Source organism: Scardinius erythrophthalmus, assembly GCF_964197995.2.
Source record: "Scardinius erythrophthalmus genome assembly, chromosome: 8".
Lineage (NCBI taxonomy): Eukaryota > Metazoa > Chordata > Actinopteri > Cypriniformes > Leuciscidae > Scardinius > Scardinius erythrophthalmus.
Window position 1 is genome coordinate 8,370,699 of NC_138228.1, and position 13,814 is coordinate 8,384,512.

The window sequence follows — 13,814 nt, forward strand, 5'->3', positions numbered from 1 at the left end:
TTGAAACAGTACACTTCCAAGTATACTTCTAGTACATTGATATTAGTGTACTTACTACATAAAGTATAGTTAAAATATACTTGAACTTTACTTAATAAAATTAACTTGAAGTTGAAATACTTATTTTTTGTAAGTGTCTGCAACCCCCATTAATGTCCAAATCAAAGGTGTACATAAAACTAGAGTGTAATTGATTTGTGTCAGTCATGCATGGAGACAAAGAATAATTGTTACCGTTTGTTGGTAGTGCAGCTGGCTCTTGTCCACACTAGGTGGAGTGTCATAGATCTCCTGACCATCTCTACTGGGTGGGCCTTTCATTGCCATTGGAGGAGTATCATAAACCTGTGGCCCAGAGAAAAAGGAACAGGGTCAGAAAGACATAAAACTAATTTACTAGTTAAATAAATGAATTAAATACACAATTAAGACAGAAGAATGTCAGATCATGTCAGTATAATGACATAATTAATCTTGCAACAGAATAAATCAGTGACTATACGTAGATCTGACCTGAAAGGGAAAGAGCCATTTAATAAAACAATTTGTGTTAGTTGAATGCAGTTTAATATGTCTGCGATGTCTAAGCACGGCCCAGGGGTCACACAATTCGGTGGGTCACAGAATCGGCACTACACTGACACCCGCCATTTTAAAAAAGCCACGTAAATACAGTTTACATATACTTACTCCACGAATTAACTCTATGAACATGGAAGACAGCGATAAACAGCATTTACCTGTCGCCTTTGTCTGTGGCATTGTGTTCTTTTCTCAGCCTCAATGATATGTAGCACTGTATGTTGTCGTAGGAGATTTAATCTCTTAGCCCTTGTTTTTGCTCTTTTTTAAATGCATAACTTGTATGTCTACATTCAATCCCTGTTATCACGAAACTCATGACACACAACAAAATCTGATCACAAAGTCCTTCAACCTCCAGTTGTTGACATTGTTGAATACCGTGCTTAAATGACTTTGGCCGGGCTAACTCGACTGACTCTGGTCAGTTCCTACTGGCAGTGCAAATGCAACCAGGAAAATTGCCCAAGGGGAAAATTTTGTTCTGGTGGCTAGTTCCTATAACTGAGTTCCTATAACCCCGTACGAAAGCCCCATTTGTCTTTTTCTCCCTTTTCCTTCTGTCCATAGTTTTTTGTGCATGTCAGAGAGAACACAGGTATACACAATAGAGGACACACTCCCACTGATGTGGAGAGATTACAGGAGCACAATCTCAGACAGGAACAGCTGGAGGAAATCAGCAGTGCTGCAGAGATGCTGACCTCCACCTTCACCCACCATCCCTCTCTTTCTGATACCTGTTCAGTGGCTCTGTGGTCAGGCTGAGTCTGATACATATCGGGGTGGCAGTGGCTCAGTGGTTCATGTAGGTTGTCTACAAACCAAAAGGTTGGTGGTTCAATCCCCGTTTCCACCTGACCAAGTGTCGAGGTGTCCATGAGCAAGACACCTAACCCCAGCTGCTCCCGACGAGCTGGATGGCGCCTTGCATGGCTGACACCGCCGTCAGTGTATGAATGAGTGAATGTGAGGCTATGTAAAGTGCTTTGGTGGCCATAGGTCTGTGAAAGTGCTATATAAATGCAGTCCATTTACCATATATCAATAAGGGCATATTAATTAACTTTTTTTTATGTAAAGCTAATCATAAATACATATCAAGAACTGATAGGAATGTAAAATGTGTACCTTGAAATGCAATGTAAGTAGCTTTGGATAAAAGCGCCTGCCAAATGCATAAATGTAAATACTAGTAACTACTCCAAACTTAACCCTACCGCTTCCCTTTCTGGATCCGCCATAAATTTAATTATTTCAAGTGCTGTGAGAAAAGGCTATAAATCTACACATCGAACATCCTCACACTCAATATAGCCTACTAGCGGGGACTCCTTCTTTATGTGGACAGATGTGACGTAATGACGCAAAGACATGCTCGAATTTCCCGCGGAAATCCACCAGTACCACTGGAATTAAAAACATTATTAAAAGCTAACTGATTTGAATCGAGCCAAGGCAAGCAGATAGTTTTGAACACTGGCTGGTTATTTTTTTAAAAATATTTTGGATAATTTTTAACACAAAAAAAGTTACGGACTACAGCTTTAACTAAATCAATCTATATTAGTAGATGTCATTGGATATCTCTAACAAGAGGTTTTGTCAGATTTAGCTCATTTCTGAGCACAAATTTGCCCCCAAGCTATAGTTAAATAAAGCTCCCGACATTTAGCTATTACAGATTTTATCGTTTTTATAATGTATGTGACAGAGCTACACATGCGCTCTCATCAATACAAAAACAGCACTGACTCGAGTTTCAGAATGTGCCATAAATGAAGTGTGACTTCCTGTCCCAATGTTCTGTCAAACCTGTGACGACTGATATAAATATCATATAATGCCTGCAGCTCAACTGGTACAAACAAGAAAAAATAACCACACACACACACACACATGTCTGGTTTACTATCTTTGTGGGGACTCTCTATAGACTTAATGGTTTTTATACTGTACAAACTGTATATTCTATCTCCTCACACTAACCCTACCCCTAAACCTACCCATCACAGAACACTTTCTGCATTTTTACATTTCCAAAAAAACTCATTCTGTATGATTTATAAGCTTGTTTACCCATGGGGACCACAATTTAGGTCCCCACTGTGACACGAGTCCCTATGAGTCTGTGTGCATTCAGGTTGAAGTCCCCACCGGGATAGAAAAACAGGTACACACACACACACACACACACACACACACACACACACACACACACACACACACACACACACACACACACACACACACACACACACACACACACACAGGCCCACAGAATGTTAGTAAAGGATTAAAACCCAATAAATGTTTAATAGTGCTAGCAGTAAAAGTTGGATTTTTCCACTACTGCATTTGAAATGGGTGAAATGAGGTCAAGGGAATTTGGATTAAAGTCTAATCTTGTCTGAGATAGTGTCACACACACTTAGGGACTGGTAAATTTCAATAGTACATTTTATTTTAATACTTATATGCATTCATAATTTAAACCAGCGGTTCACAAACTGCCCTCTAAGGGTTGTAATGGCATAAACATTTTCAGAAAAAAGATTTCTGAAGTCATGTCTACTCTATACTCAATACCGCTCCAATCACACACATACACACACATCCTTACACAAACGCCATTAGCATTTATAATGCTGGCCAAACAATGGCTCTCAATCTGTTGTGCGCCCCCAGGAGAGCCTGCAGCCAGAGACGGAGGCAGGAGAAACCATGAATACCAAAACCTCTCACTGAGCATCCAGCAGCGCTCTGCCAGCTCCATTTGATTAAACGATTGTGTTTTTTACTCTGTATCTGAGAGACGGTGATTTGTTACAATGAATATTTGGAGCAATTTTGGGAAGAAAGTGTTTTGGCTTGCAGCGTTTTTTGTCGGCATGAAAAATTGAGAGATTTGACCGCACTGACACTATTGGATGAGAACAAAACTTGAACTGAATTGAGCTACAGTAAATTATGTTTTGCTTTATAGCTGAATTGACTTTGTTTCATAATTTTGAAAACGAATTTTGCATCATTGACACTGGTATTGAACTGACTAAACTAAATTATGACACGGCCTTCAGTAGAGCTGTTTATGGCAGAATTTAACTCGTATCATGATTGATAAACTTTACACAGTTATTGAACTGAACTGAATCTACACTGAACTGACTTGAGCTGAATAAGGACACTACTGTCTTCTATAGAGCTGCTCTACACATAGACTGTAAAAAAAAGATGGACAACGCGTCTCCGCTTCCTTTTACTGTAGAAAAATTAAGCCAAAATATTCCAGTAACGGTCGTTGCCGATTACGTCGTTCGGAGCCAGAGTTTGCGCAGCAGTGATCCTGAGCTGGAGCCATAGCATCAAGGTCCCGCACACACTCCCGTTCCCGCAGACTCAATCGCAAACACAGCTGTCAATCATGACGTTTACACCCCGTTTTATAGCATGAAAAAACTAAAACCAAACTTATTGGGAAAATGAACACACGTCTGGATAATGAGAACGATCTAAAATGACAGAAACCATCTTTGAAAAAAAAAAATTTTAAAGGTTCCAGTCCCATTCAATTACATGCGGAGGGCGGGGTTTAGGACCTATACTGCAGCCAGCCACCAGGGGGCGATTGAAATACTTTGGCCTAACTTTTCAGGACTTGCGTTGCACGACACACTTGGCTTTACATCAGAATTTGAATTTATCATATTTGATGAAGTTTGCATCGTTGATCATTATTTTCCAGTTTATTACTGTAACGCTGAATTGAAACAATCTGTATTGTATAAAGCGCAATATAAATAAAGGTGATTTGACTTGATGCAATAGTTGAGATTAGCGAATTAGATGATTTTAGTGAACAAACAGCATGTGCCAAAACACAACGTTATTATCAGCCACAGTTCAATGTAAGTTTATGTTTGTTTTACACCATTTGTGTTTTTACATTACTTCCAATGTTGTGTTTTGGCCACAAAATGACGAGTGATGTGTCTCATCTTATCTGCCCTGTTTAATCCACTGCTCTGTCATTTACAGCATGTGCTCTGGTCTTTGCCTTCATCCATGTTTCTCTAATTCTCTGTGTATGGCTGTGCTGAAGGCTGTGTGTGCTGGAATTATGTGGTCTGGGTATTCATGGCCTTTGCCGTGAGCCAGGCTTTCTCTGATTCTTTCTCCCCCAGGGTTGTGTACTGTGTGTGTGTGTGTGTGCTGCATTGAAGGACTGATCTCGCTGACAGCACTTTCTTTCTCGTATACACACAATGCACACATATGTGCGCACACAGCAGTCTCAGGATATTCTGCTTCACACACTCACAATGATGACCTTCTTTTTGAAATGCCTCCAGACACTGAAATATCTACTTCCACTGCAAGTAATGCATGACCTCATCTAAAAATAGGCATGCAATCATCGAGCCAACAGAAATATAAAGATGCAGGAAAAAAGAGCGAGCAAAAGAGTGAAAATGAAAGAAAGACAGAAAGAGAGAGAAAAGACAGCAAGAACTGAAAGCAAGAACAATAAAGGAAAGAACAAATTAAAGTGAAAGAGTTAAAGCAAGAGTGCAAGAAATAGAAAATTTGTAAGTCAAAAAAGAGAATGAAAATGAAAAAAAGACAAACAAACGTGTGAAAGAAACCAAAATAACACGTAAAAAGGCCTTGAAAAGTGAAGAGAGAATTAAAAAGAGTGACAAAAACAAAGCAAAATAGTGAAAGAAAATAAAACAAAAGAGAGAGCATGTTAAAAAAAGGAGCTAAAGAAAGAAAGAATATTCTCATTGCTTGTATTAAACATCTATCACACACACACACACACACACACACTGCAGACATCTGAGATACACTTAAAGGCTATTATCATCAATAACAATCTTCAACTGGCTCATCCACAAATTACCATATCAAATAACCTACAGCGTAATGATCTTCACAAGGACATTAAAGTAAATATGAACCTCAACACATTGCACCAGTGCACACAGAGTCATGTGATGTTTCTCTTCCGAGTTTGATCAGGTGTACTCTTTACCTGTTGATTGTACTGGGTGCGGGTGGGCGGCACGTCATAGATATCCTGGGAGGGTGGAAGGTGTCTGGGGACGTCATACTCATCCTGTTCACTTTTCCCCATGTCATACACGTACATTTGACCAACCCGTGTGGGAACAACTACCTAAAACAGAGAAAAAACAATTGCATGAGACTGTGGAATGGCTGGGCACATGAAGGAGGATAAAGATGCTGCCCTGATGGTGCCGTTCACACCAGGTTAACACAGACTCTACTACAACAAATCTGGGGTCTCAGAGGTCACTGTGGGAACAGGGGCCACCCTTTTGTCTGCCTGTTTACCTTCTGTCTTACGCTTCGAGGACTGTGTCGACCGCGTGAGCCTGGGAAAAGAAAACAAGCTACGACCCCGTATTTGTACAATGCCTGAGACATAATACCAATCACAACACAGACTCAGATGAGCTGTTCAGGATGCCGAACTCCTTCACAAGGATTGTAGCATAATGCAGCTAACGCATGTCAAGTCAAATTTATTTGTACAGCACTTTCCACAATACACAGAGTTTCAAAACAGCTTTACAGAAAATGATGATGTTAATATTTATATTTTCTGTTAAGTTTGTTGGATGATATTAGATTTTATTTTATTATTATTAACTATCGGATTAGTTTATAATGGATATTAAATTGTGCATTTCTTTCATTTTTTATGTAGATTACCTTTGCAGTCATATAAAGCTCACTTGAAGTTAATATTTATAAACACAAATAGACTAAAAACACTTTGAAATGCAATCTTTAGCAAATCTCAAAATGAATATCCATTGTTCATACTTTACATTATAATGCTGTAATGCCTAAATTCACTTGCAGCATTTAAAATATTTGTTTAAATTTTTGAAAAAAATAGTACAGAATTTTAATATGGTGCATCCGTATGTTTTATAAAACAGATATTTCTGACTCTGAGTGATTATACTGTCGTCAAGAGGTTTTGTTCAGCATGAAGCAGAAGAAAATCACCGTAACAAATGGCCTTATGAGGTTTACTGCTTGAGTATGTTAGTAATGCACTCTGGCCTCTTTAAAAACAAGAATTTGCTCCTTGATATAAAACATGTATGGAGGGGGCGGTACTGGTTTGTGTGCACAGGTGAGGTGTGTACTGTAATGATCTGGGTGGAATGAGCTTTATGTAGTTTTCATGATTCCCTGCAGGCCAGTTATACATGATTGCTGGCCTTCACTCGTAACATTGAGTTAATGAGATTACTTGCGCTTTCATTCTCACTCACTTTCCTCCCTTTATCAGTTCACACCAGCCAGTCTATAGGAACGCACTGTGCCAGCCTTGGGTATTGGCGTTACTACTCGCATATAATAACAGTTATTCACATGCATCATGGATACAGACAAAGTCTGGTAGAGGTCACTCAAGAATCCCAGTACGGGGTGAATCTCACATGACCAGGTCATATTCCACACCCAAATAAAACATTTTTTTTGAAAAATTTGATATTTAATTGTCATTTCCTCTAGTTTTACATTTAGATAGTACTGTAAAGCTTGTCGGCTGATATTAGATTTTATTTTATTATTATTAACTATCCTTCAAATATGCTTAATATTTTGTGCATAATGTAATTTCTCATTTTTGATAAGCAAGAGTCTTCACTTATTGTCAGGGAGGACAGAGCAGAGCTGATTAACCACACAGACTCAATGAAGCTTTTCTTTGTGAGGCGTTCATGCTTTGTTAGATTAAATCTAGTGACTATGGTAACCAGGCACGAGCGACGACAAGGCGAGCACAATGGAAAGCACATGTGCACACATGTAAAATGCATTTAAAAGAACTATACTGTCTACCCAGCACTTTGCAGTGTTGCTTGTCATGTACGGAAAGTGCAACATAAATAAAGAAGACAGTAGGCAAATGAAAATCCCAGAGATCTTGTATTTATATTTACTCTCCCACTCACACAGACTGTCAGTTTAGATCCCTGCTAACCATCCAATTAAGCCGTTCTCATTAAAGAAAGCTGGCAATCTGTCACTGTTAATTCTCATCCTTCTCACTCTCGCTCTCTCTTCACCCATCTCACCCCTCTGACTGATTCTTGCCCTCTTTTTCCAAATGGCATTGCAAAATCGATGATAAATTCCTTCGGATTTTTTGTTGGTGAGGTAAAAGCGCGTTATTGGTGTGATTTATTGGATAAACCCCGTGACCCGTGGACCACCCTGTCCCTATCTCCAGAACATCCACATATTCACGACCTCTCTCTCCGACACTGCTGTGGTAAATGGCAGCATTCTCCACGGTGCTGTACACACTTTCACACACATTAAGATGAACTGCAGGTATTTCATCTGACACTTCCACACATACACGACCTCCGGTGCCGTCACACTCTGCATTTTCACTTAGCCTGACAGAGGTGAGATTAGTTAGAATCTATCAATACAATTATTTACATATCTATCCATACATTAATATATCTAGTTGAGTTCTATCTATCTATCTATCTATCTATCTATCTATCTATCTATCTATCTATCTATCTATCTATCTATCTATCTATCTATCTATCTATCTATCTATCTATCTATCTATCTATCTATCTATCTATCTATCTATCTATCTATCTATCTATCCTATAATTCATACAGTAGTCACAGTCCTGAATATTGATTGGCCAATACATCGTTCCAACCATGCACGATACACTAACAGTTATAATGTGAAACGCCTGTTCACAAACTGTGTATATCACTCTGCGACAATCATATAGTAACATTCTGTTATTGCTTACAGGTCACTGTCAGAGACTACATATATACATCAATATTGCCCACACAGTGGTCCTTTACAGTGCACCCTGTGTTTAATTTCAATGCCCTCTCAGACCTGTGCTTAGTTTTAAGTAATAGTCATTCCATCCCGCTGAGAGCCTCTGAAGGGCCGGCCGTAATGACCATCGATCAATAATGTGAATTATCAATGAGTGCTGCTCTGGGGAGTGAAGATGGCACATATGGTGGACCGCCATCATCCATCCCTCATCAATATAGCTGAAAGGGTCTGGTCATAGAGAGTGGGTGTGTTCAGACCTCCAGCTGTCAAAACAATCTCTGGGGGGATGGGTGAAGTGCCTGTAATGATGATGTCACAAAGAGACAAACACTCCCTAGTGTGGAAGGAAACAATAGGGGAGAGGTGACCGTCTGACTGTATTGCCCTGCGCCATGACAGCTGGCCAAGAGTCACAATCACAGCAGCTACATGGCCATTAAGTTCAGCCCTGAAGAGAGGGACAGATTGCAAAGGCTGCTTTACAAAAGCCCCCGTACCCCCTGCTGCATCGTCGAGCTGTGACCTCCTTACCCCAGCTGACACAATGACACATGCCACCACTCTAAAGAAGGCAGCCAGGTCTGCTGAAGACATTCCAGCCAGGCCTGGCTCCTTGGACCATGGATGCTCCTAAATTTAATCTATGCCTGCAAACCGAATACCTGATGCTGAGGATCCTGGGAGATCTCAGGGATCTCATTATAAATGCATACTTTAAACCAAACACCAACTTTTAACGGTGAAAAATACTTAAACAGATATCTTAATGATAATTCGGTATTGTTCTGCTTTTCTCAAATATCTTTGTCACTCAGCTGTGCACATTTTTGCACTCTTGCTCTAAAACACATCATGCTAAGATTTTCTTTCAAAGCCCTTCAAATGTATGCTATTTTTATTTCAGTCTTTTAAATATCGGAGGTCAGCAAATATCCTCAACTCTCAGAAACAAGAAAAATTGTTTTAATTCAATAACACCATTACAAAGACATCTATAACCGCAAACTCACTAAGCTTATTTTTAACATTTCAGCAACAAACCCTTGTCAAGGTACAACATCAAGTAAGGTCAGTAATTACTCACAGATGAGAATGGTAACATCATAATTGGTTAACAAGCCTGTCTTTAGAAATTAAAACAATTAAGGTCACAAATTGATCTGTATATGACATTACATCTCCTAGACAAACTTAATGATGTATAAATAAGTTCTGAAAGACCACTACAGTATGAAACAATATTCCATTTACCAACCACATACACATACCCAACACAAGTATTCCCATATCTTCATACACATACTATACATTTACACAAATAACTTCAATTTTAAACACGTGTCTTACAAAAACTCAATTCAGAATCCATATTCAAACCATGTCATTTTTTAATTTAATAACACCAAACAGAAAACGAAAAACGGTTGTGAATGGAGTAATCTGATATATGTAATTCCAGCCAGTCTCACATTCCACACAAGCCATTCATTTCAGTTTACCTTTTCAAAAGAGTTTCCCAACCTTTTCTAAAAACCCATTCACGGAGTCCAGTATTATCCCCAAAATATTTCAGATTCAAGGTTGGAATAGTTTAGTAAAGTTAGATTTATCAAAGTTTACCCTAAGCTTGGCTTTGATTCAACGCAGTGCCACAAATAACTGCGTCTGGAACATAATGAGGGGTCAAAGTCCAAAAGCTGAAGGGCTTCCACATACCTTCACATACGCTATATTCTCACACACTCTTTCTCTATATAAGTGGCTGTGCATAAGAATTTCTCCCGTAGCCCCCTAACACCTCTCTCGTCTTGGCCATCTGTGGAGCAAGCTGTCCTCTATACTGTGTGCGAAGCGGGGGGTGCAGGTCAGGGTTCTTTGCGTGTTGGCATAATATACACTTCAGTTTTACCATAATTCTGCAGTAGGATTTTTAATATTAAAGGAAATTTCAGAGTTCAGTATATGTTCAATCGACAGCATTTGTGGCGCAAAGTTGATTACAACAAAAATTATTGTAACTTTTTATTTTTTTTTCTCTCGAGGCTACAGAGAACCAATAGGAAGTGAATAGGGGCCAACTTTAGGAGGATTTATAAAAAATTTGGAGAAATGTGAAGTTAAAATTTTTATAAAAGCACTATCTGAACATTGTATTCTTCTGTTGTTTATTATTAAGCTGTTAAATATATATATATATATATATATATATAAATATAAATATATATATATATATATAAAAAAAATATATATATATATAATATATATATTTACACTTGATTGGGGTTTATGGCATTACATTGTTGTGGTAACAAAGTTTTAACATTGAATACAACTACTTTGTTGACTCCATTGGGTTTTTTTTTTCTACACAAAAGAAGGGATAAGTGCAATTTATTGAAAGACGTTTGCAATAATGCTTTTAACTAAAGGTGGTATCATGTCCTAGTGAAAGATGTCCTTCACTGGGTTGAGGCGTCTCCAGCTGTGGGCATGTGAGCACGGGCTGTGGAGAGCTCAGCTGGGCTCTGTGACTTGTTGTGATGTGGGTGCCAGTGGGGCCTCATCTGGACCATGAACACACACACATATGCCATCCCCCAGAGAACAGCTTCCCTCTGCCACATCTGCAGATGTACTGAATGAATTTTTTGCCCAAATCCCTTTGAGTTGGGTTTGAAAGTCCTCTTCTGAGTTTTATGTTAACCTGAGTGAGTCAACGTTTGACTTTGGTTGTTTTTAAGGGTTTTTTTTAGCAGAAGTTTAATGTGGGGAGTCTTTCAAAGTCGTGTATTTCACTGGAATGCAGTGTTTCCTGCAGTGATATTCAGTGCCAGCACTGCACCGCAGCTGAATCTACAGTTCCATGGCAAAAGAGATTTGCAGTCCGAGTCGAAAATGATAAAAAAAGACAAGAAACAGACAACACATCCATCTGTTGTATTGTCTTCACTTTTACTGCATGCAAAAACAAACACAACGCATGACCAATGTTGTCAGATTCATAAACATATGACTCTTAAGAGCAGGTTCTGTAGTGAATCAGTCAAGTTATCGGTTTGGGCCAGTTAAAACTCGAAACGTTAATGGTTTAAGTAAAGATGGCTGCCGGGTGACCCAGATCAGAAGCTTCATCCCTGAAACATTAACAGCCATGGCAGAAAAAGTGCCAAAAACCAGAATGCAAGAGAAAAAGCAGGGTAGTAGTGAGGATTTATAGCCCATATACCCAACCTCATACTCGGTTGTGGAATTAATCAGTGGCTAATTAGCTCCACACTTGTGAGTATGAGCTTTGCTTGAGGCCAGTACCATGTGGCATGTGCCACATGTGAGGGTGTGTGACGGGACGGCTGGTGGGGAGGGAGGCCGGAGGGACTCCTGGAGACAGCGAGCCCCCGGGTACTAATCCACACAGATCTCCAGTAACAGCTCCCCAAAGCTCCCTGACACATGACCCACATTACTGCCATGACCACGCTGGGTGTGAAACGTCCCTTCAAGATATGTTTTAACCATCACTTAGTAGTGCTGCTTGCTAGGACATTACGAAATCTGGCAAAGCAATCCCTTACACTTAAACCACCTAGCAACTACCTCCTAAATCATTGTGGCAGCAAATTCTGCACAAACAAGCACCACTTACCTTTTCTCACATTACATTTTATTATAAAGATTATGGAGGACAGGAATAAGATCAGAAATAAAACCTGTAAAAACATAATTCTTTCTCCTTAGTTTGCTTATTTGTTTCTTTCAGAGCATAATCGTCCCTTCAGTCAATCTTTCTCTTTCTTTCACAAACAATCTACCTGTTGTGCGCCTGCATGGCATTTATTCAAACCAGCTCAGCATATTGTCTTTCGATCTTTCTGTTTCTGATCTTTGCATTTCCTTTCTCGGTTTCATCTCGTTGCTCTTCCTCTCTTTTACTCTAGTTTATTTCCGATGCTGGTTGCAATAGTGCATATAACTGAGACAGCATATGTGCAGAACTCCGTATACACACACACACACACACACACACACACACACACACACACACACACACACACACACACACACACACACACACACACTTCCTCTCCTCCTGCTCTCCTGGCAACACAACACTCAGGCCTGTCCGCAGCACCTATTAATAAGACCGAGACGAGTGTGTCTCCTTGGAGACCACACCGTCCCTATGGCCAGTGATCAAAGGTTGGTCAGTTCCTGAGACCATTGTGCGTGTTTGAGGAAGTGAAAGACGCTCAAAAGAGATATCATTCATGACATTTAGCGTGAAAGTTCATTTAAAGTGACCGTTCAGCCAAAAAAAATTCATTCTCTAATTATTTACTCACCCTCATGTGGTTCCAAACCTTTAGGGAACACAAAAGATTTTGTTTTGAACCCAGTGTTGTTATTGTTAACTAAAAATGTGTCTATTTTTGTATACATAAAATATAAATGTTAGATGAAAAATTTGAAATGTTGCCTTGGCTAACTGACCTAACTGAAATAAAATAAGCTGAAATAAAAACAAATTAAAGCTAAATATAAATATAAAAAAAATTAAAATGACAAAAGCACATAACAAAATTACTAAAACTTAACCTGAAATAAAAATTAAAATATAAAAATAAAAAGCTAATTCAAAATATTAAAAAAATACTAGTAATAGTATATACATAATAGTGTTTAAATAGCAGTTTGGACCCTATTGACTTTCATTATATGGACAAAAAAAATATTTTGTGTCATTTATCAACACTCGGTTGATTAAATGATGAAAGAATTTTTATTTTTTGGGGAACTTTTTTTAACAAAAGTGACAATAAATATTGGCTGTTTGCATAAGTCAACATTTGGTCTCCATTTCAGAACTAGCTGTAATTTCCTGTATCCTTTGACCTTCAGGGAAAGATGTAAAACATCACAGAGATTGTTTAAATGGTGACCACTGAGTTTAGCCCTTGGTGCTGAAGTTGGCTTTTCACGAGCCAATTAAAATCTGACACCGAGGCTCCTTTAGTACGCACCTATATGAACATAAATAAAAATTATGAACAACACACAGGGAGCAAAGGTTGTGTGTACTCTTCAGCAGAAGACATACAGCGTGTGTGAAGACGCAGTAAATGAGTTTGCGGCTCCATTAGGCCCCCTGTTCTTCTCTCTGATCTGTGTTTTTTCAGTCCTTTCAACTCCCTGCAGTACAAAGTGAACCCTTTGGCCTCCTGTGATATTCCAGCCCTTTGATGAAGGCCACTGGAGCACAAATAAAGGCTCGCAGTGGTCTGCTGTTTATGCTGAGGGGCCCGCATTGGGCCCCATCTCCCCTCCTCTCCCTCGATCTGCTGCTGGCTATGTGGGG

General features: G+C 39.2%; 1 protein-coding gene across 3 annotated transcripts in view; it reads right to left on the reverse strand.

The window, feature by feature from the left end:
• Positions 1 to 13,814, reverse strand: part of bcar1 (BCAR1 scaffold protein, Cas family member) — a 93,721-nt gene that overhangs the window by 9,449 nt on the left and 70,458 nt on the right. For all 3 annotated transcript variants that reach the window (XM_081373060.1, XM_081373058.1, XM_081373059.1), the window contains 2 exons: positions 5,621 to 5,764; positions 235 to 345 (listed from right to left, as the gene is read on the reverse strand). In XM_081373060.1, coding sequence (XP_081229186.1) covers positions 235 to 345; positions 5,621 to 5,764 — 255 coding nt within the window. The remainder of the gene's footprint in view (positions 1 to 234; positions 346 to 5,620; positions 5,765 to 13,814) is intronic.